At 36.3% G+C, this 25,698-nt stretch overlaps 1 protein-coding gene across 1 annotated transcript in view; it reads right to left on the reverse strand.

The window, feature by feature from the left end:
- Nucleotides 1-25,698, reverse strand: part of LOC150087211 (glycogen debranching enzyme) — a 763,093-nt gene that overhangs the window by 605,170 nt on the left and 132,225 nt on the right. Inside the window, exon 6 of the mRNA XM_090371076.1 lies at nucleotides 16,403-16,508. Coding sequence (XP_090227202.1) covers nucleotides 16,403-16,508 — 106 coding nt within the window. The remainder of the gene's footprint in view (nucleotides 1-16,402; nucleotides 16,509-25,698) is intronic.

Consider the following 25,698-nt stretch of genomic DNA (forward strand, 5'->3'; position numbering starts at 1 on the left):
AACTCAAGGAACCGAGTAAGATGACGATGTATCATTTTTTTGAGGGTTTTGCTGAGACAGCTGGTAAGGGATATCGTCCTGTAATTTTGTGGAACAGAATAATCTTTACCGAGTTTTGCCATTGCTAGTACATAAGAATGACGCCAGGAACTTGGGAAGTTCTGTTCGGAAAATATCCAATTGAAAAATATGAGCAGCAGAGTGAACTCTGATCTAAATTTCAGACCATTACATAATACAATGGATTCTGGTTATTTGGGCCACCGGTTAATCGGGGCAGCCGTTTATTTGGGGCAAATCTTAAAAAACAGAAACTAATCGAGAAAATAGCCGGGGTTTACTTTGCTTAATTGGGACAAAATGCCGTTTAATCAGGGCAGGAGATCTCAGCACTGGAGATTACCCTGCAATTGTCTCTGACGTACCACGTAGTTCAGTCGGATTTCTGGAGGTCACAACCATAAAACAATAAAAACAATTAGCAGTCACCTGTTTATTGGGCTTTTCTGTTAGTGCAATCTATCATAAACAGATAGTAAACTCGATCCTACTGAATTTGCGATAATACCGACAGCTGGAATTCTGTGGGTTATTATGGTGAAATATGTTTACACTTCCATGGAATCTTTAATCATATAAAAAAAATAATTTTCAGAATCTTCTCTTCATTCATATTTTTAAAGCTTTGTAACTCGTTACTCCATTCTCACTTGCGGCGCATGCTGTTTCTTGTATTCTGTGTATCTTGTAAACTCCTCTGACTGTTTGGTCGTCCGACAGTATAAACAGAAAATTTATTTATTTATTTATATTGTGTTACTTGCAATTTGTGTGTGCCGTGTTCTTTGCTATTGATTGCTTATCTTTTTACTGTTTTAAATTTTAACCCCCACCCACAAATGTCAGTGAACAGAAATGTCAACTAGTTTTGTTAGTATGTACATGTTACAGTGCATATTAATTATTCCGATTTTCACGTATCATTTAATTTTTTTAATTGGTAAAGTAATAAAGAGTAAATTTGTGCTTAATATCCTATTTTCACCAATTAGAATCGCTGTTTAATTGAATTAAAATTCAATTCACGAATGTGATCACAATGACCGGCGCTTACTACACATCGTATAGTGAAGTACTTTACTATGGTGAGTTCGTCGTACCATGATTTGATTGTACAGTGAACTAATTGTAAAGGGGGGGGGTACATTGTATTTTTAACTATTTACGTGAAACTTCGGATAATTGGGGCAGCCGCTTAATAGGGCCAAAATGCACTAGTCCTGATGTGTCCCAAATAACCGGAATCGACTGTATATTCCATCAGGACCAACAGCACTGTTTCTTGAGTTGGTAAGAGATTGCTGCAGCTCAAGCATGATAAATGGTTGATTACAAGGTAAAGCAGATTTGCCGGTAAAATTCAGTCTGGATTTCTCTGTAACTGTTTTAAGTTTTTGAAATGTTTGATCATAAGCAATAGAAGAGGACAACCGAGAAAATATGATTCCCAGTACATTTGATATTTCTGTAGGAGCAGAGAGCTCCTGCCCATTCCAGTTCAGTAGTGGAGTGGATAAACGAGTAAATTTACTGTTTAAACATTTTTTTTTTCTCCAGATTAATCTGGTATCAGTATTTTTATTTACTGAAGAGACAAATTTAATCCAACTTTCTTTTTTTGCTTTATGTCTAATGTAACAAGCTTTTGCCCTGAGACATTTATAATTAATAAGATTGGAGGTGGTTGAATGTTTGTGGAAAAGGTTCCACGCTTTGTTTTTCTCTTTTTTTGCACTGTTGCAGTCTTCATTCCACCAGTAATTTATTTTTCGTCTATTTCTTACTTGATATTGAGGAATGGCAGTGGAAGCAGCTGTTAGAATTTGATTTGTGATGTGCTCGGTAACACTGTCGATGGAACAGGACTGAATGATATAGTTGTCAAATGATATGTGCTGTTCTGTACTTTGTCCAATCAGCCCTTGAAAATTTCTGTTCAATTGGATTTTCTGTTGGGAAGGAATAGGATGTTTGAATTTTGCAGATTAATAGATAATGGTCGCTGCTATATTGATCACTCAGAGTTACCCGATCTATACTTGGAAAGAGGATTGGGGAACAAATGGAAAGGCCTATTGCTGACGTTGAACCTGTAGGGAGATGGACGTACGTAGGAGAGCGAATATTTAGTAATGTTAAATTTTGCCTCGATCAACATTTCGATGAGTTTTCCTCGTGTATCTGAGGTAGGGGAACCCCATAGTGGATGATGAGCATTAAAGTCTCTTAATAAATAAAATGGAGATGGTAACTGCAAAACAAAATCTTTGATCTCCTGAATAATATATTGATGATTTGGCAGAAGATAGATTGAAACCAGTGTCAGAGTTATTACCATTTACAATGCATGTAGCAACAGCTTCTAAGGCGGTTTGTAATGGGATTCAGCTGGAGGGGATGCTTGAATCCATCACTGTTAGGGTTAGCTCTGTCTTGACTGAATATAGTATCATTTTTGATTGTAATTGAGACCTGAGGCATCAAATTCGTTTCCTGCAAGAACATTGCAAGAGGTTTGTAGTGGTGAATTAACTCATGGATGTCCTCGATGTTACTGCGAAGGCCTCTACAATTCCACTGAATAATGTGTTCCATTATTTGGTTTTGTAAGAAGATGAATCTGTCTGCTTTTTATGAGTAGACTGTTTATAACAATTAAGTTTAGATTTTTCTTTTTCTGGGAAAGTTGGGGTGAGCTGAATCATTGGTATCTTCCATATCACCATCTGCATGTAATTCGAGAAGATCTTCTTGAGTGATCACATCATCGGTATCCATCCTTGTTGGGTGTGGTTGTTTTACCTGAACAGGATCTGATTTTTGGGATTTTTCTGCTACTTTACTGTGGGTTGGAACTGTGAGTGGTGTATTGTTACTTTGGTCTGCTGTCTTTGGTTTAGATGTAAGCGGGGTCAATAGACCTGATCGAGCCCAGTCTGCAATCGATTTATCTGGAGAGAGTGACACTTCCATCTGACATGCTACTGATTGGTGAGAATGGATTGCCGAAGCATAAGAGCTTTTTGGCATGCTTAATTTAACTTGTTTTCTAGCTTCTTGGTATGAGACTTTATTTTCAGTCTTGTATTTTTGTATTTTCTTCCCTAACCTCCAGAGATCACATTCTTTGGAGTATGCTGGATGGTTGCTCCTGCAATTAGGACACTGCAGAGTTTGTGCCTTGCATTCTGATTGAGTATGAGTTGTACAGCCACAGTTTGAACAAGTTGAAACTCCACGGCATGCTGTCTGGCATTTTTTTGGAAATTTCTGTCAAATTTCCAAAAAAATGCCAAAAAAATGCCATTTTGACAGAAATTTCTGTCAAAATGCCAGAAATTTCTGTCAAATTTCTGTCATTTTTAGCATCTTAAGGGATTTGGAATAAAGTCGAACATGGCAATTTAAGTAAACTACTTTGACTGAAGCTGGTAGATTTGGTGTATTGAAGGTTAGATTGAAGGTAGCATCTTAAGGGATTTGGAATAAAGGGTCGAACATAGCAATTTAAGTAAACTGCTTTGACTGAAGCTGGTAGATTTGGTGTATTGAAGGTTAGAATTACGTTACGTGTTGGGACTATGGTGCCATCTTTTCTTATCATGATTTTTTTTTGCCTGAGTTACACTTTGTTCCTTTAGTTCCTGGACTATTTCTTCTTCAGAAACGTTTAATAGATCCCATTCATTGATCGCTCCCTTGGAAGAATTCAGGGTGTTATGTGGAGTGACTTGAATTGGAATTCTGCTTAAAGAAGTGAGTCTTAATTGTTCAGAGTCTCTTGGAAGAGAAGTCTCTATTAGCAAATCTCCAGATTGGAGACGTTTCACCATTTTTGGTGACGCTGCTACATTTTCTAGGCATCGTTGTGTAATGAAAGGGGAGAGCTTGCTAATATGTTGTGACGGCAGAGAATGGATAATCAGGAAGGCTGGTGGTTCCCATCTGCCAGCATCTTTTTTCATTCTCTTCGAGGTAGAGAAGTCATGGTCTGTTTCACGGTTTTCACATGGAGCACTCTTGGACTCTAAACGTTGAAATTCATTGGCTTCCATTTCTGCTCCTTTTAGCCCCGAGGGTTGAATTATCCCCCAGGTTACTGGCCCTGCCACGTGGAGGTAGGAGTGGTGCCACCAGTCACCAAGCGATAAGAAGTTAGTGGTTAGTGTGTTAGGAAAGTTATTATATATATAAAAGAAATGTGTCTTTCCTTTCTTGTAGGAGGCTTCCTTCTTTATTTAAAAAGAGCCAGAAAATAAATAACTTTGAAAGTAAAGACTTTAGAAATATCTTTATCAACTTCTCTATAGAAAAACCCCTTCAAATTCGCTTTGTAAATCACTAGATCACTCATTTGGCACTCGGGGCCAGAGATTGGTGAAAAAATCTATTAGGAGGCATATCACCATCCTCATCTTCTTATCCAATGGGGCAGCATCATTAGTTATAGTTAATTGAAGGTTTTTCAATGGCATTAAATTTTATAAAACCAGTACATCTTCATTAATCTAATATCAGATTATTTGATTTGCAATGTGTTTCAAAGTCTCTGCCATTTCCCAACCAACGATATAGGTCTTTACATGCATTTCAGTATAGATTATTTGAAATACATCGATGGATTATTTATCTATGGATTATTTGAAATATATTGTACAATAAATGATATATAAAGTAAGTGCTGGTAATAGTTATAACTCATTATTAGAATCAGCCGCTTTATAGAATCAAATTTCAAAGAACTGATTCAAATCAATAAAATGTGCTACACCTTCATTGTTTATTAGAATCACATCTTCGGTTAGAAGAATCAATTTTGAACAACTCTGTGATATTTTTCTAAAACACATTTCTGGAGGTCACAACCATAAAACAATAAAAACGATTTGCAGTTTTTGGTTTATTGGGTTTTTTGTTTGTACAATCTGTTATAAATGGGTAGTAAACACTATCTTATTGCATTTACGATAATACCGATAGCTGGATTCTGTGTGTTTTTTACATTATTATTATTATGGTAAAATGTATTTTCCCCTCACTGAAATCTTCAATGATATAAAAAGCATACATTAAAAAATTTTCAGAATCTACTCTGTTCCTATATCTAAACTTCATAAACTTTTTACTCCGTATCTCACTTGGACGTGTCGTGTTTGTTCCAATTTGTGAGTTGTGCTTTGTTATTGATTTAAAACCACAGCAAAAAGGATGCTTCTCCTTTTTAACGTGTTTTAAATTTTACTACCACAAAAAAAATGTCAGTATTATAGAAACAAAATGAAAAATTATAGAAACACAACAAATTAAACTTAAGCTTAAAATTAAATTTAATTAAAATATGTTTCAAAGGGAAGCAGCAGTAAAATTAGGAGTGCTTCAGTCATCTTTATCAAAATTATTAAAATCACGTCACACATTAAGCACTAATGTGATTAGTGAAACCAGAAAAAGGAAACATGAAGGGAAATGCCAAACAGAAGCTGAAGCTCTGTTTGTTTGGTTCAAACAGATCAGATCTAATGCACCAATCAATCATAACATTCTTCTTCAAAAAGCTAATGATTTTGCTACACAAAGAGTTTAAAGCGATGGACGGAGGGCTGACAAGACGGAAGGAGAGGCATGATATTGTTTACAAAAAACTTCACAGAGAAAAATAGGATTCTGATGGTTCTGCAGCTGACAACTGGTTGCAAACCTCTTGGTAAGCTGTGTTAAGCACTTAATAATCCTGAAGAAATTTTTAATACAGATGAAAGAGCATTGTGCTACAGGGCTACCCCCCAGAGCACTGCATGATTTTTAAAAATTCCTCTGATCTGCAGGAAAGAAGATCAAAGAGAGGATTACAGTTCTTTTAACATTCAACATGACAGGTACAATCAAGATGAAGCCATTAGTTATAGGCAAGAGTAAATCGCTTAGATGTTTAAAGGAGTGAAACAGCTGCCTGTTGAATATGCCAATAATGCCAACCCTTCTTCAAATAAAGAAGCTGGGTTCTTTATTTGAAGATTATCTTCATAATGTGATTTGCAATTAGATAAGAAAAACAAAACAAATTGCATTGGTTTTGAACAACTGCCCAGCTCTTCCAAAGTTGACTTACAAAAACAATCAGTTTTTCTACCTTCGAATACCACATCACTGATTCAGCCTCTCAACCAACGAATAATAACCTTTAAGACCTTTTATAGATCGGATATGAGGTGAAGAATCATCCAGTCTATAGATGATGGTGTTTGGGAACATCATCCAATATCACAAAGTAGATAACTGTTCCTGATGCACTTCATACGACAATAAGTACCTGTAATGAAGTTTCGAAAACCGTCATTAGCAACTGTTTCAAAAAATGTGGATTGAGTATTCATGATGGTCAACTAAGTCATGATACTGTTCACGTTGAAAAGCTTGAAGACATGGGTGAAGGAGTTTAATGATTGAATGGACATAGATGGTGATCTACAAGTTACTACAGCTTTAACAGATGAAGAAATTGCCCATTCTGTTACTGATAATTTTGCCAAGGAGGAGGGAAATGAAAATTAATCCAAACAAATTCCAGCTACAAAATGGCAAAGTCATGAAGCTATAGCCATCCTGAGAAGAGCAGCGTAAGAAACTGGTCATGAATATAGATTGTTAAACAATATTGTATTGTATAACAATCTAAAACATTTTTAATCTTTAACAATCTAACAATCTTTAAAGCATCACTACAAATTCTATAAATAAACTTTGTAGTGACGCTTTAAAGCAATCTAAAATAAGTTACTATTATTAATTATAATCATATTATAAGTACAGTAAACCCCCACTATTCACGGGGGTTACGTTCCTGAGAAATGCCGCGAATACCGAAAATGCGAATACTGAGTTATGGCTCCCATAGTAATAAAGGGATTCCGTTCCAAAGTATGAAATATATAAGAAAAACTAGTCTAAAATTTTGTCTACGTATGTATTATATGTACCTTCATAATATGACCAGGTACATAGTGAAATGCAAGCATATGGCATCAAAATGAAAATAAGAAACAATTTAATATTAAATGTAATATTTATTAGAAATTTCAAACAATCTTTCAAACCAGCATCTTTGCTAGCTAAAAAACTTATCCCGCCAGTGTTATCACCAGTTTCGCTAAAGTGTTGATAAAGGTGTTTTGCCTTTTCACGAATGATGAGTGAACTTAACGGAATTTTATTATGAGTTCGGTCTTCTATCCACAGATTTAAAAGGTTTTCCATTTTTGCTAATTTAACATCACGAGTTACAGAACAAATTTTTGAAGCAATTAGCGCGTTTTCACGGACACTACGGCAGATTTTTTCTTCCGATTTTTTGATTGATCGTACCATTGACTCACTGATTTTATAATGTTTTGCCAATGAGGAGACACTTTCACCATTAGAAATTTTATTTATTAACTCAATTTTATTCGCTAATGTCATCACCTTCTTTGATCTTTTCACATTTCCCTTGTTATTCGTAGCTATATTTTTGTACAGGTGAGAAAGAACTTGTCCACAATAAAGTCACTTTCTTCCGTTAACATGATCGAAAAAGTCTGTTTTACACTACAAAACGGTAGATTTATCACTTTTGTAAGCATATCAATTTATAAATTGATCAATTTATTCAATTTATAAGCATACAAATTAAAAGCAAATGACGAAACTTTCATGACAAGCGCATAACACATACTGAACAAGGATTAGCAAGAAACATCCATGCTCACGATTTTGTATGGCAGAAAATGTTCACGGTGCTTTAAAATTCAAATTTTTTTAGGTTTCATTTTATATTAAATCAGTGACCGCGAATAGCAGGGGTTTACTGTATTATGTTTAATTAATATGTATATTAATTAAGCTATGTGTGTAGGTATAAATTTATTTTTATTTTGTTAACCTGTGGATAATATTCTTTCGATTTTCACATATCATTTAATTGGTAATAAACTTTTGGCAATAAAGTGTAAATTTGTGCTTTATATCTCTATTTTTAAAGCCTGTGGATAATATTTGCAGATTTTCACTTATTAGAATCAAAATTCGATTTGCAAACATGTTCACCTATAACTGGCACTTACTGTGTATATATATTTTGAATTTATTGAAGGAGTTACTGCATTCAATAAATATGTAAATTATCAAATAAAACTGAATTTTATCTGCTGTCAGCTCATTCTCCTGCCACACCTTCTAAGGCTGTTTCCTTTAATGACCCTGGTATCCATACCACTGGGGCTTATTGCACAAATTCCTACCATCAACAGCTGGCTCTCCTTCTGCACATATTACAGTCATATTTTGTAACTTTTCTTTGCACCCCACTTTGGCAACAGCAAAGAGATGTGTCAATTTTTTGCCAACAGCATAAAAGGATTCTTAGCATTTAGAATTTGCTTCTCTATGTGGAGTCATTAAAAATTACAAGCAATATGTGACTTTTTAATTCTGATTGGAGCCATTTCATGTAGGAAAGTTAAGCATGCTTCACTGGAGCTGGTTCTCCTGCAAATGACGTGAGAGTGTCACGGCAAAATTTTGCAGCCTACTCTAAAAACCTAATGCTCCTAAAAACCAAATAACAACTTTTAATTGACACAAGGCGCCTCTGTAGCCAGGTGGGCAGGATCAGCAGTGCGCAGCACACACTTCTTGATTAGACTGGGGTTCAAGTCCATGACCGCCAAATACGGAGGATGCGGAAAGGTCAGGGAATGACCACTGCATATCCCCGGAGTAATAGGCCTTAGTTGCTAATGCTCCTAAAGAACAAATAACAAACAAACAAACAAACAATTGAAAAAATACATTTTAGGCAAAGATGAACTTTTGAAAATAATTCACTGGATAGAGTTTTTAACCAAAACGATTTTGTTCAAATGAGATTTACAAAGCACTCATGACAAAAGAAGTTGATCAGGACTTATATTTTCTTAAAGGGTAATTTTTCTTAGAACAGAATTTATACAGATTTTATGGTATCTAAAAATCATGGGAAACTGAACTATAAGTAGTGGCCAATACTGACAGCATAGCCTCGGGCACTAATGCCATTAATCTGCAAAAAGAGCAAAGAATTATTGAAAGCTGCATTAAATGAAAATTTTATAGAAATGGGGAACCTTCCAGTTTTTGATGAAGTATTGTAGAGGTACTGAGTAGTGCAGAGGAATAGTAGAGTTTTAATTGTGATATATAACTAGCTTGAAGGTTCTAAACACTTGTTGGGCATATATTTTTTTTGTCATTAGCTAAGGAATTTCTGCTTTTTAGTAAGGACATAACTAATTTAACATTGCAATTGTTACAGTATAACGTAAAACTAGACAGCACAATACATATCACTGTATTTAGGAATCTATTAGCTAAGTGTAGCATTGTCAATTTATCAATTTAACTGTATTTAAACAGAAATCATGCCCAGACAAGAACAGCAAAACAATGGGCAAAGAGTAGCAGGAGTGCTGTGGCTTGGGGAGACCTAAAGGGGGCAATTCTCCAATGCATAACAGCCTAAAAAATGTACAACTTGTGAAATGTTTGCAGATTTTTCTGGAAGAGGACATGACCAGCCAACGAGGATGTCTTTGTCTGCTAAGGTGCAGAGAGTGGAACAGGACATGATCCAGCCAACAAGGATGTCTTTGTCTGTGCTAAGGTGCAGAGAGTGTGAAGAAATTAGGTGCTAACTCGGGTGCCTAATTTCTGATGGGCATTTATGGGAGTTTGAAGAGTAGGGTAGATGCCCGCAAAGGAAATAAAATGAGGGCCCATCAAGCTTTCAACTGCCCACCTCAACACCAGAGCTCACACCTGTGCATCAGACAACACAGCAGCAATCTTCAAAGCAGAATGCACTGGTCTCACAGGAGCTAGTTATTGCCAGTAACTCTATTGTCAAGGGAATGGGAAATAGGTTGTATAAGGATAGGTGGAATAGGACCAGAATATATCTGCTAGGGACAAAGGCAGAAAACATAGTACAGCAGATATCATCTTTTAAGGACAAAAAAAAAGGTGATATTGTTGTACCCATTGACATATGATATTAAGTGTAAGAGATCTGAGGACTTACTTAAGTACAGCAAGTTGGCAAAAAGTCTCAAGTTAGGATTGAATTTGAAAGTGTCTGAAATTCTGCCAAGACATGATAGGATGGAGTATATGATATTGAGAAAACAATTCAGTCTTGGAAAGAATGTCCAAAGCTTGTGAAGTAGAATTTTTTTTTTTTTTCTCAGCATGGTCTCAACATACCCTTAACAGGAGACTGCTTTTACAAGGATGGGTTACACTTGAATAGAAGGGGTGCAAGAATATTTGCTGATGCTATCGAAGCAGTGATAGGTGGGTGAGAAAACTGCTAGCGTGGAGGAATACACAGACTAATAGTTTAACTAGAACCACAGGCAGAGGTGAAAGCAATCCTTGCATTGCTGCTATTGATACATTAATATGTGCAGCAGCCTGGAAAGCAAGGTGTCTGGGATTTCAGACCCTGCTGTGGGACATCATGGAACAAATGAATACACTGGTTGTGTTAGGGTAACTAAGAGTAAGAACAAGAGTATGTATACTTGCATGTACACTAATGCTAGGAGTATTGTAGATGAATTTGATGTAGTAGCAATGGAGGCATATGATGCAAGAAAGCAAGCATATGAGCTTATGCAACATCAGCCAATTTCACACATCCATTCCTTCTAAAAGTTTATTAGATAGAAGTTTGTTCCAGCAATTAATGGAAAATTTCTGCACATATATTCTACAACTGTCTTTCCAAAATTTGAATTTTTGCCCCCTCAGGTTCATAATTTGAGCAAGAGGAAGAATCCCAACAGACTTCAGCGTGCTCAACCCATTCAAGGCCTTATACACCTCAATCAGATCACCATGCAGGTGCTTAGTCTTCAGCCGCCGCAATTTGAAGTACTTAAGCCTTTCTTGGTAGGAGTACCCCCTTCGTTCCCCCCACCAATCTTGTTGCCCTTCTCTGTACATGCTCAAGCAACTCTACATCCTTCCTAAAATGAGGCCTCCAGTCCTGTATGCATTACAGGTTCTGGAGGGCTGTGGCCTGACCATTGCCTCATACAAAGAGATAATCATCTCCTATTCCCTACTAGCAAAATTCTTGTATATCATTGACAATACCTCATGACATCCTCTGGCAGCCTGTCTGCATTGTTCAAAAAACTTCATATCTGATTGCACAATTACTCCCAGATCTTTTTCATTTTCTACCACCCTAAGTGTAGTACCACTTAGGGGTACTAGGGTTACTTCCACCCATATGCAAGTACAGGTAGCCCTCGTTTTGGGCTGGTCCAATTTGTGCTGATTTGCAATAGCACCAATCACTGACCACAACGGCATTTTTATTTTTATTAATTTATTTTGGATTTTTTTTTTTGTCGCAATTTTTTTTATAAATTGAAAGTTTAAAATCGTCAGACAAAATTTATCGGCATCATACTGTGCTATGTATCATGCACAGTATGATGCCGATCATGTGATTTAGGACAATCTGAGCCAATCAGCAATTAGCACATTCATATCAGAGACGAGAAAGATTCCCGCCCTCAAAGTAGCCACTCGTGGATGCAGATGGTAAAGGTCAATGCGGTGAAGCATTCAGTTGGTTGTTGGTTATGCGTGTTGGAAATTTATTATGCTAACATTTTTTTTATAATTGTGCTATTAATAAATTAAATATAATAATAGTGATAGTCGTGTGCAGTTTTTGCCATCATGTTATAAAGTTTTTAATTTAATAGAATAAAGAGGTGCCATGTCTGGTAAAAGTAGTTCATTGAATCCTAGTGCAATATTCAGAGGACGGAATCTGGTGAAAGTCGCTGTAATGTGTGTAGGGCTATGAATATGCCTCCATCGACTATTACTACAAATATGAAGAATGCTAATAAAATAAAACAATCAATGCAAAATGGTAGGTAAAATTTGTGGTGCCAGAACCTAACCCTGTGATTTCCGAATGACTCCATTATATAAAGGGTTCCATTTGCACCAGTCACCCCAGGAACCTAAACCCGATGTAAATCGAGGGTTACCTGTACTTTGCATTTGTAAATGTTAAACTTCAGTTGCCATTTCTCAGCTCTTCTGCCCAAATCTTTTAGATGCCGTTGCAATTATTACAGTATATTTAGCAAGTTACATTATAGCAGCTTACCCTTAATACATTACTGCTCCAATTTGTACAGTAGTTTTCCATGCACAACAGTGTCAAAAGCTTTTTGAAATCCAAGTATATGATATCAAAATAATTTTTTGCATCCAGTTCCTCTCTAACTACATCATAGACATCATAGTATCCAATCAAATATGTCAGACAAGACTTTCCCTTAACAAACCCATGTTGTGTCTGAATTATTACTGCAGTCTTGTCTAGATGATCCAACAATGCATCTTTAACCAGTGACTCCATTATTTTCCCAGGAACAGAAGTTAAACTAACTAGTCTGTAATTACTTGTGTCACCCTTAGATCACCCTCTGTGAACCAGGGATACATTTACACATATGCAGTCCTATGGCTGCATCCATAACTATGGATGCAGCCATAGTTATGAGAGCATCTTTGGATTCGGGGGACGTCCTATGGACTAGAGAAGTGCGAATATATTCCCAATTCATAAAAGGGGATCAAAGGAGACATGCGTAATTACAGACCTGTTAGCTTAATGTCTGTTCCAGGGAAATAATGGAATCACTGGTTAAAGAAGTAATGCAGGACCATTTGGACCTGCATTACTGACAACATGCTATTATACTGAAATCACAGTGTGGATTTGTCAAGGGACAGTCTTGTCTAACAAAACTGATAGGTTACTATGATGCAGTGACCAAGGAACCGGATACAAAAAATAATTCTGGCATCATATACAGTACTTGGATTTCAGGAAAAATTTTTTATACTGTTGCACATAAAAGACTGCTGTATAAACTGGAGCAATGTGGCATTAACGGCAAGTTTCTGTTATGATAAAGGGATGATTAAATTGAACACAGAGAGTGGTATTACACTGGGAACTGCTCTTCATGGACTAATGTTATTAGTGGAGTTAGCCAGGATTCCATGCTGGGTCCACTGTTGGTTTCAATATTTATCAATGATGAAGGTACATCAGATGAAGGTACATCAGATTTAATGATACTTAATATTGATGAAGGTACATCAGATGAAGGTACAGACTTAATGATACTTAATATTGATGAAGGTACATCAGACTTAATGCCTAAGTTTGCAGATGATACAAATAAATGTTGGCAGGGTGGTTAGCAACAGTCATCAGGATAAGCTACTGAAACAATATCTTGGAAAATTGGGTCGACAGGCAGAGAAATGGCAGTTGCAGTTTAACGTTGACAAATGCAAGCACTGCCTATATGGGTAGCAGTAAAACCAGAGTAACTTATCAACTGTGTGGTACTACACTCGGGGTAGTAGAGAATGAAAAAGCCTGGGGATAATTGTGCAATCTGACATGAAATTCTCTGAGCAGTACAGACATGCTGCCAGAACATCTCATAGGATGTTGTAATGTTATACAGAAACTCTGCTAGCAGGATAAGGAGGTGATTTTCCATTTGTATAAGCCCATGGTTAGGCTGCATCATCAGTACTGTATACAGGTCTAGAGGCCTCACTTTAGGAAGGATGTATATCTGCTGGAATGAGTGTAGAGATGGACAACCAGATTGGTGAAGGGAATAAAAGGGTGCTCTTACCTAGAAAGGCTTCAATTCTGCAAACAGCAGTGTCTCAAGACGATCCACCTGTGGGGAGATCTGATTGAGGTGTTTAAATCCTTGAATAGATTGAGTAAGCTGTATGTTAATGGTATCATTCCACTTGCTGAGACTACACATGATAGATAGGGCATAAATTCAAGTTGAGGAAGGATGGTTGTAAGATAAAGTGCAGAAGTTTGCCTTCAGCCAGCAGGTGGTTGAGTGTTGGATCAGGCTTCCATCTGTTGTTGTGGAAGTGGATAGGTTTAATATAAATTCAAGGGAGAACTAGACAAATTCTTGAAGGGTACAGATGGGTGATCTGTTTTTTTTTTTTTTTTTCCTGATGATAAGTTTGCTTTCTTGCATCATTTTCCATTACTAAAAAAAAAAAAAAATAATAATTGTGGTCATATTAAACCTAGGATTCAAATATAATGGAAAGCTGAACATTGAATTAAATGGAAGGATTTCAATTATTTGTATTTACATTACCCAGAGTATCTCCTTTTGAAAGCACCTTTGAAGGTGCTTTCAAAAGGAGATACTCAGGGTAATGTAAATACAGTCAGTCCTCGTATAGCACGATAGTTGAGTTCCTAGAAACCCTCGTGCAATGCAAAATCGTGCAATATAAACAACGGGCCCTATGGGAAAAATAGGGTTAAGTGCCGGCCACCCAAAACTGAACACACATTTGAAACCAAACATAACCAAACACAATAAATAATCGTAATAAAATACTTACGTATTTTATTACAACTATTACGTAATAAAATATTGCTAATGCTTTTGCTTCTATCGTAAGCAAACTAGTACTTTGTTTGATTTTCTATCCGAACAGATGACAGCCGTTCCATCTTTTCCAATTCTTTGTGTCTTAATCTAATGGATTTTAATTACACTTTGAGTTGTTCCTGCTATGAAAGTTGTTTTTATTTTCTCTGCATTCTTTCTAATTCTCGGCGTTGCCTCATTTAGGTCTGTAGCACGTGCAATATCACATGGTCTTTCATTTCGCTCAAAGCGTTTCACAATTTCATATTTTTTCTCTATCGACAGAGGCGGATTGGCCATAAGTCTTACCTGGGAAACCCCAGTGGGCCGGAGACCAGTGTGATTTTGGCCATAAACCATAGTATGAGGCCACTACAAATTTTCCCAGGTGAGAATTTTTGACCCAGTCAGCCTCTGTTTATTGATATTGCTTTTCTTTTTCTCTCTGAATCTCCAGTGTCTTCACCAGGATGCTTTCTTTTCACACCTTTTAAGTATTTTACTCATTTTCAGGGAATAAAGCACAATTACAAAACGAGGAGGCACGCTTGATACACAGAGATACACTATTAACACCTCACATTTCTAGGGGTTACTACCATAAAACAATAAAAACAATTTCCAGTTGCGTTTCTGCTAGTGGAATCTTATAAGCTGGTAGTAAACTCGATCTAATTGCATTTGCAATTATACCGATAGCTGGAATTGTGTTGGTTTTTACGTTATTATGGTGAAATGTGTTTCCCCTTCACTGATATAAAACGCATAAATACATTTTCAGAATCTCCTCTTCGTTCCTATTGTGTTGCATTCAGTTGGGGTGATTCAGCGTTCGATCATTTCTTGTAAACACAACGGCGAATCGTGCACAAGCGAATTCGGTTCGTGTTACATAAGATATCGTTCCCCTATTTATAAATCGTGTATGATCGAATTCGTCTAGTGTAAACACGTGTTATATTTTTTTTAAATGTACTTTGAAGTACATTCAAAATCTTACAATTGTAAGAAGGCAGTACAGACTGAAAAATAAGTATAATAGAAAACTTAAGAAAGATAAAAAGAATTAGAAAGCTAACATCAGTAAATTAATAAATAATAAAACTTCTCAGAAAAAGAATGGGCAATATATTTACTCACTGATTCCTCCCATCAATATGTAGATACCTAAAGTAAATAAATTATTACTATTCATATTTCTGTATTTCTTTAAAAAAACAGAAGTGAATAGTAATAATTTAATGACAACAGCTTTAATTAAAAGCATTATTGGGCATGGAAAAAATCAATATTAAAAAATACAAAAAAAGACTTGCATCAGTATCACAATGACATCACTTTGATGGCATTTTTTTTCCCTCTTTTACTGCTAAGACACAGTACGCTCTCCTGAGTAGGATTTCCACCAATAAACAATAGACTGCAGTGAGTATAATCCTCCATTCCTTCTGTGAACAATGTCCAGTTAATTTCAGCTAAAATGTACAATATGTTGGTCTAGCCCTCATCTGATATTGCATTTGATCACAGATGATCCATAGAGTTCAAATAGGGACTACGTGGTGGTTATTCCAATTTTTGTATAATCCGGTTCGTGAACCATTCTTGAACAGCACTGGTAATATGGCAAAGAGCATTACAATGTGTTGGCATACAAGGTCCCCTGCTTCCTGCATAACCACCAAAAAGTAATTTCAATTAAATGTACACCTACATAAAATAAAACAAGAAAATGAAAAATGTGTGAGCAATTCTTATTTTCTTATTTCTTGCCTAGAGATAAAATCACTTACGAATTGACTCTCTGAATTCATTAACACTGGTATCAATATCCACTATGTAGAATTCATGAATTTTCACTTGGGGCAAAAAATAGCCTTGTAAAGCAGATCTGATAGCCTAAAAATGAAAAGTAAGTGTATATACATATAACATGTACCTATTAGTTATTGGTTGGTTAATGACAACTGAATATATAAATTTAATATACCCAGGAGGATTCTAGTAAAATAAGAGCATTGTGCATAAATACAGGTAGTTCCCGACTTTACGAGTTAATTCATTCCTAGCGCGCACTCATAAAGCAGAAATTTATTTCCCATAGATGTAATGTTAAAAACAGGTGTTACACTCTCAATAATGAAATTTGGCCATAGAAATGCTAAATAAAGGTCAACAAAACCATATTTTATGCTTAAACAATGATTTATTTATCCAAAGAAATGAAAACATAGCATTTAAAATCAAGAAAATTATAATAATAAAGAAATTATTTACGTCACGCAAATGTTAAAGAATGTTCATTCTTCATCATCATCATCGACTAAATGCATACTTGTTGATGGTTCGTCTCTTGTTGATGGCTCATCACTCATTGTCGGTTCAACACTCATTGTTGGTTTGCTGAAAGCACAAGGAGTCATCTTCTTCAGAAATGCTTCAAGAGTTGTTTGTTTCTAAGACAGTCTTCTTCTCTTTTCTTTATAAATTTCATGATAGCATGCACAAGCATTTTTTAAATCTGTAGCAACTTTTCTAGTGTGCTCGAAATTTGAATCTTGTGACTCGAAAATCTCAATTGCTTTTCTATGTGTTGAAAAGCTTTGTCAAACCCCTTGAGAGTGAAAGAACAAACAGGAAGTTCAGCTTGTTAAATCTTCTTCTTCTTCTTCAGCTTCTTTACATTTTGCCTTCAGATTTTATTATTCCTCTTTGCTGTTTCTTTTTATTAACATCACTCTCCACAGTATTACTTCATTTTAGTATACTGTACAGTATTAATTAGGTATTTAATACTGTACATTATTATTTACCTAATTAATACCTAAGTAATAAATTTGAAATAAGACAGTAAAAATTAAGAGCAACATAAAAAATTTACCATGCTGACAAAGAGTGGTTATGTTATGTGAGTCAGTGAGACCCTCTCGTCTGCCTGAACAAACACACACATTCACAATAGTACTGTATTGTACAGCTATGTACATGGTTTTAAATGCTGCATTTATGAATGTTTAGAATTTATTTATTGCAATTAATAATCATATTTTCGATTTTGTTGATACCTGATAATTGAAAAAAAGAACTCGTAAACCTGGGAACTCATAAAGCAGGAACTGCCTGTGATTGTATATATAGTAAACCCCCGCTTTTCGTGGTATCTGTATTCGCGGTCGCTGATTTAATATAAAATGAAACCTGAAAAAATATGAATTTTAAAGCGCCGTGAACATTTTCTCCCATAAAAAAAAAAACATGGGCGTGGCTAAAATTATCTTTCCCGGTCAAAACAGCGCTCAGTGGATAGGGGAGAGGGGTGACAAAATCGCAAGCGTGGATGTTTCTCACTAATCCTTGTTCAGTATGTGTTATGCGCTTGTCATGGAAGGTTGTTTCGTCGTTTGCTTTTAATTTATATGCTTATAAATTGAATAAATTTATCAATTTATAAATTGATTTACTTACAAAAATGATAAATCTACCGTTTGGCAGTGTAAAACAGACTTTTTCGAGTGTGTTAATGGAAGAAAGTGACTTTATTGTGGACAAGTTCTTTCTAACCCATATGGCTACGAATAACAAGAGAAATGTGAAAAGATCAAAGAAGGTGATGACATTAGCGAATAAAATTGAGTTAATAAATAAAATTTCTAATGGTGAAAGTGTCTCCTCAGTGGCAAAACATTATAAAATCAGTGAGTCAATGGTACAATCAATCAAGAAATTGGAAGAAAAAATCCGCCGTAGTGTCCATGAAAATGTGCTAATTGCTTCAAAAATTTGCTCTGTAACTGGTGATGTTAAATTAGAAAAAATGGGAAAAGGCTTTAAATCTGTGGATAGAAGACCGAACTCAAAATAAAATTCCGTTAAATTCACTCATCATTCATGAAAAGGAAAAACTCCTTTATCAACACTTTAGAAAAAACTGGTGATAGCACTGGCGGGATAAGTTTTTTAGCTAGCAAAGACGCTGGTTTGAAATTTCTAATAAATATTACATTTAATATTAAATTGTTTCTTATTTTCATTTCGATGCCATATGCTTGCATTTCACTATGTACATAGTCATATTATGAAGGTACATATAATACATACATAGACAAACTTTTAGACTAGTTTTTCTTATATATTTCATACTTTGGAATGGAACCCCTTTATTACTATGGGAGCCATAACTCAGTATTCGCGTTTTCGGTATTCGCGGCATTTCTCAGGAACGTAACCCCCGTGAATAGAGGGGGTTTACTGTATATATATAAAATCAGTAACACACTTCACTGTTCATTTTAATCATATATAAAACTTCATCAGCATTTTTCTTGGTCTTCATATGAACTTTATCTTCATGAATTAAATTAAAACAACTAAAAATTTTAAAAATATTATGTTTCCATTTTTATAAAGACTATTTTAGCATTTATTAAAAGAATTTAAGTTTAAATTTAACCCTTTTATTGTCATGCTAATTATTCTAACAATGAGCTTATTTTACGTTTTCTATTTATAGTTGTTTTTTTTTTTTTTTTTCGGTCTGAAAAAAAAAAAAAAAAAAAAAATTGCACTCTGTTTCTATCTCATTACATTGAATCACAAAAACTTTTTTATTTCTGAATTGGAGATTATAAGAAATTGTATGTCTATTAAGCTTACTAAGTAAGATTACTAAAAATCTTAGTTACATGAAATTTTTAGATTACTCTTATTTATATAAAATCTTCGTGTTAAGAATTCAATCTTAAATGAAAAATTATCAATAATTACATATTTTATCCTTAAAAAGGGACTATTTCAGGACACTATTTACAACTATAGTGTTCTAAAAAACAATAATTGTAGTAAACAGTAATTTAATTAGATTTCATAGAGCTCAGCTGTCTTCTATGTGGAAGACTGCTAAACAAACTGGAGCAGTATGGTATCAGGGGTAAGTCATGTTGTGGATAAATGGATTGTTGATTAGAAGACAAGGTGGTTATCAATGGGCACTGCTCTTCTTAGACTACAGTTTGTAGTAGAGTTCCCCAGAGCAGTGCTGGGCCTAGTGTTGGTTTCGATAAGATACTGATGTTAATCATATTGATGAAGGCAAACTTAATGTTAAGTCTGTAGATGGCACAAATTTTGGCAGTAATCACGAAATGCTACAACAAGATACGCAGATGGAATGAGAAGTGGCAGTTGAAATTTAACAAATATAAGGTGCCACAATGGATAGCAGTAATCCCAGAATAACATACCAACTGTGTGGAATCACACTCGGGGTAGTGGAGATTAAAAAAGACCTGGGATTAATTGTGCAGGATTAATTGTGCAGAATCACACTCGGGGTAGTGGAGATTAAAAAAGACCTGGGATTAATTGTGCAGGCAGATCATAAAGTTCTCCCCAGCAGTACAGACAGGCTGCTAGGACAGCTCTCAGGGTTTTGTCAATGATATATAGGAATTTTTCCAGCAAGGATAAGGAGATTTTACAAGAGAATGGTTAGACCTCATCTTGAGTATTGCATGCAGGTTTGGAAGCCTCGTTTGTGAAAGGATATGAATAGAGCAAGTACAGAGAGTAGCAACAAGATTAGTGAGGGGAACAAAAGGGTGCTCTTTCAAGGAAAAGTTTCAATTCTTAAATTTGCAATTTCTGAAGATTAGGCATAGGAGAGGAAATCTGATCAAAGTGTTTAAGGCTTTGAATGGATTGAGTACGCTTAATACTGAATAGGATCCTTCCTCTTGCGGAGACTATGCACATAAGGGGGAGAAATATTCAAAATGAAGGTGGTTACAGGATAGGTGTGTAGAAATTTGCCTTCAGCCAGTGAGTAGCTGGAACAAGCTTCCAGCTGGTATCATGGAAGGGGTGATTAAAAAAATAAATTCAAGAAAAAACTAGATAAACTATTAGAGGGAATGCATAGGTGATAATGGGAAGTTTTTTTTTTTTTTTTTGTTGTTGTTGACAATGGATTAGTTTACTTCCTTGCATCATTTGCGGTCCTTGAGGTTGTCACAGACATGCCAGACAAGCTGTCCTTGCTACCTGGGAGTCTAAAATGCCGATGGAGCTGATATTCGGGTGACACTCAAGTCAAGTGGACCCAATTTCAGCGAAGTCCGGAAGGTCTGTGGCAGTAAAATCCTCTGCTTGCACCTTCACGATGGTGGGACTGTTAGCAATCCTGGGTAGAACTACCATGCACAAACACATGGTGGGTGACCACAGGTGTGAACCAACGTAAGCAGGGGTCGAGGTGTGGCACCCACACCACATGGAGGAATGCTGCCCCTTTGTGTTATCAGGCAGTACTAGGTGGTAGATGACTCTCATCAACCAGTGTAATACCACCACTTTGCTTATTGGAGGCTTGAAGTGGTGGAACCCATGTTTAGTCTCCAGAGCTAAGTTCCATTCAACCCTTCCCCATCTCTTACATCATGCAGTATAATTGATGACTTTTGAGGTTATGATGAACATCGTGGCGAGATCCAATCTTCCTTACATTTTGAGGATACAGCTCTAAAACAGTGTTCACAGTTAGGCCGCTAGTTAGTACACCGGACCGAACCTATTGGTAATTCTCTAGGAGGCTTCTGGATCAGCTAGTGCAGATCCGGAAGCCTCCTAAAGAATCTGTATAAATGCCGATCTCCAGGTAATTCTACAGTGGGGCAAACACAACTTAGTTGATTTCAATCGTTCTAAAACTCAGTCGTATCTTATATCTCGCAAAAAGGATTCTTCTGCTCCTATGCTTATCTTTGGTGACACTCCGATTTCTAGGCAAAATGATATATCTCTTTTGGGGATTACCCTGACTTCTAGTCTCTCTTGGCACAAGCACATTACAAATATTGCTTCATCTGCATCTAAAAAATTTGGTCTTCTCTTTCGCTCTCAGTGTTACTTTTCTTCCAAACAGCTGTTCACTCTGTACAAATCGCAAATCCCCCCCCCTACCATGGAATATTGTTCCCACATCTGGGGTGGTGGCCCCCCAAAACCTCTCTCAGGCTTCTTGATTCCGTTCAGAAGAGGGCAGTTAGATTAATTAATGATTCATCTCTAACAGAGTCTCTCCACTTGCCATAGACATACTGTTTCTGCTGCATACCTCCTCTACAGATACTTCCATGGGCACTGTTCTTCTGAATTGGCTTCTATAATTCCCGCTCTCTCTTTCAAAACAGTCTGAACACGTGCCACCACCAGCCAACATCCATTTACTGTCCAACTTCAAACTCACAGAACCAACTTTTCATCTTCCTAGTTTATTCATTCAACTGCTGTTTTCTGGAACAACCTTCCTTCGTACTTATTTCCTGAAAATTACTGTCTACAGAAGTTCAAGTCTAATGTCAAAAAATTAGCATTAGCATTTAGCATTAGTAGAGGCATATGAAGCAAGAAAGTAAGCTTATGCAGCATCAGCCAAAAAGAAAAAAAAAAAAAAAAAAAACCTTCCACTTCACCCCTCCGTTCGTTCCAAAAAATCATCCGACATATCGGGAGCGTTCTGGTCCAGGCTGCAGAGCGGAGAACGCCACTGGAGCTAAGAGCAAATGTGAGTCATTTAGCATTTATAGAGGCATTTGATGCAAGAAAGCAAGCTTATGCAGCATCAGCCAAAAAAAAAAAAAAAAAAAAAACACTTCCACATCACCCCTCCGTTCGTTCGAAATACCTGTCCAGCTGATCCTTAAACTTATTTAGGCTATCAACTTCCACGACAAGGGATGGAAGTCTGTTCCACCAACCAACCACTCGCTGGCTAAAGGCAAATTTCCGCACGTCTATCCTACATCTGTCTTTCCTCAATTTGAATTTATGCCCTCTCAGGTGATTATTCTGAGCAAGAGGAAGAATCCCATCAGCATTGAGCATGCTCAAACCATTCAAGGCTTTATACACCTCTATCAGATCATCTCGCTGGTGCCTAGTCTCCAGACACTGTAATTTGCAAAACTTAAGCCTTTCTTCGTAAGAGCACCCCTTTGTTCCATTCACTAATCTTGTTGCCCTTCTCTGTACTCATTTCAACAGCTCTATATCCTTCTTGAAATGAGGCCTCCAGACCTGTATACAGTACTCAAGGTGTGGCCTGACCATTGCCTTATACAAGGGCATAATCACCTCCTTATTCCTGCTAAAAAAATTCCTGTATATCATTGATAAGACATCATGAGCTACTCTTGCATCCCGTCTGCACTGCTCAGAGAACTTCATATCTGCCTGCACAATTACCCCCAGGTCCTTTTCATTCTCTACCACTGTCAGTGTAGTACCACAGAGTTGGTACGCTACTCTGGGGTTGCTGTTTCCCATATGTAGTACTTTACATTTGTCAATGTTACACTTCATTTGCCACCTCTCAGCCTTTCCAGATCCTGTTGCAGCAGCATAGCGTCAGTAGTGTCCTTAACAACCCTGCCAACCTTTGTATCATCTGCAAACTTGGACATTAAGCTTGATATACCATAATCAATATTATTTATAAATACAGAAAACAATAATGGACGCAACACTGAACCCTGAGGGACTCCACTAATAACATCAGTCCACGATGAGTGGTGTCCATTGATTACCACTCTCTGCCTTCTCCCCCTCAACCACCCCTTTATCCATAGCAGCAATTTGCCTCCAATGCCACACTGCTCCAATTTGTGCAGCAGTCTTTCAGGTGCAACAGTATCAAAAGCCTTTCTAAGATCCAAGTATATAATATCAAAGTTATTCCCTGCTTCCATTTCTTTTGTGACTGCATCATAGTATCCAATCAAATTGGTCAGGCAAGATGTCTCCTTAACAAAACCATGCTGTGTCTGAGCTATAACTGAATTCTTGTCAAGATGATCCTGCATTGCTTCTTTAACCAGTGCTTCCATTAATTTTCCTGGAACAGAAGTTAAACTCACAGGTCTATAATTACTTGTGTCAGCCTTTGATCCTCCTTTGTGAATTGGGGTCACATCTCCAGTCTATGGGTACCTCCCCTGAGTCCAAGGAAGCTCTCATGATTATGGCTAAGGGTATGCTTACTTCCTTTACTGCCTCCTTTAATATAACTGGATAGATCCCATCCACCCCAGGTTCCTTTCTTGTATTCATCTTCAACAATATCTCCTCCACTTTACTCTCAGTTATTACAAGATTATCTAGCTTAGTGCCAGAGTTGAATGCACCTCTGGCATTCCTGTCGCTGAATAACTTCTCATGTGTGAATGTCGATGCAAAATATTCATTTAGTATGTTAGCTACCTGAGCAGGATCATCTTCTTTCGTCTTCTCAACCTCCAACCCAACCACGGTACTAAGTACTATAGGTTCCAATACTTCTCGTGTTTCGGGTTTACATAAAAAAAAAAAAAAAAATTGCCACTAATATTATTTTTTTACATTTTATAAACCAAGAAATGTTTCAAAAAATTATATTTCTTCTAATACTGAATTAACCCTCCCCCAAATCCTCATTTAATTTTTTGCCTCAACCACTGCATACAATTAAGCTAGTCAATCCTTAAAATTCAAGAAGCAAGTAGGCAGAAATCACACACGACTTGTTTTAGGATTTTCTACTTTCAGAGACCCCAGTTTTCTTAAACAATTTTCCAACAAAATAATAGAAGAAAAACAATAGGGATTGATCTCGAAACATTAGGCTTACACAGCAGCCTCACTATATTGATGTATAAAATCAGATGAGAGGGAAAATTAAGATATTGAAAAGCAGCACATTTTTGAATTGTGTATTTAGAAGAAAAAAGAAGGACTGAAAGTTGCAACTACCTCATGATTCTAGGAAAAGCTATCAAATGAAGAAAAGAAAATTCCAGTGATGAATATATCATCGAAGACACAGAATCTGTAATTAAGGATGAAGGATAAAACAATGGTAACAAAGGATCTTGATGCATAAAATAATTTTGATGTCAAATACTTGGCTTTCAGGAAAGCTTTTGATGTTTGTCACAAATAAAAGACTGCTGTATAAATTGGAGGGGTAACTGGAGGGAGCAGATAGAGAGTGGCCATTAATGGATACTACTCTTCATGGACTAATGTTATTAGTGGAGTCTGCAAGACTTCGGTGCTGGGCCCATTATTTTCTATATTTATTAATGACATTGATGAAGGTACTGAAATCAAACTAAATGTCTAAGTTTGCAGATGATAAAAATGTGGGCAAGGTAATTAACGACAGTAATCATGGTAAGTTACTACAATGATTATTGTCAACAAGATCTACAAAAATTAGGCAGATAGGCTGAGAAATGGCAGTTGAAGTTTAACATTGACAAATGCAAGGTACTGCATATGGGTAGCAGTAATCCAAGATTAATGTACCAACCATGTGGTACTACATTCAGGGTAGTGTGAAATGAAAAACAATTGGGGGGGTAACTGTGCAGTCAGATATAAAGTTCTGTTAGCATTGCAGACAGGCTGTCATGACAGCTCACTGGGTTTTGTCTAAGATATACAGAAACTTTGCTAGCAGGGATATGGAAGTGATTATCCCATTGTATAAGGCAATGGTTAGGTCACATTTTGAATACCGCATACAGCAACAAAGAATGCAGTACTTTCTTGCATCATTTGCCATTACTACTACAGTAAAATCTTGTTAATGTAAACTCAGTATATATGAAGTAGTCATTTATATGAAGCACAACCATTCCCCTGCGAAAGGATAGGTTTTCTATGTAAATATATAATCATATAATAATTTATTATTTTTTTTTTAATACAATTCTTGGCCCAGTTGTCCAATTATTACCCCTATCATTGTTTCTGATCACAAGGATCCCTACTCCCTAAATCATAGCATTAGAAGAGCATACGATGCAAGAAATCAAGTTTATATAGTATCAGCCAAAAAAAAAACAAAGAAAAGAAAAACCCCTTCCAATTTCACCCATCCATTCCCTCCAAATGCTTGGCTAGTTCTGCATTGAACTGATTTAAGTTTTCAACCTCCACTATGACAGATTGAAGTTTGTTCCAACTATCAATCACGTGCTAAAAGCAAATTTCTGAACATTTATTCTACAATTGTCTTTGCTCAATTTGAATTTATGTCCCCTCAGGTGAA

This window comes from Mastigoproctus giganteus, chromosome 4 (assembly GCF_048544385.1).
Source record: "Mastigoproctus giganteus isolate SK-2022 chromosome 4, ASM4854438v1, whole genome shotgun sequence".
In the NCBI taxonomy this organism is placed as follows: domain Eukaryota; kingdom Metazoa; phylum Arthropoda; class Arachnida; order Uropygi; family Thelyphonidae; genus Mastigoproctus; species Mastigoproctus giganteus.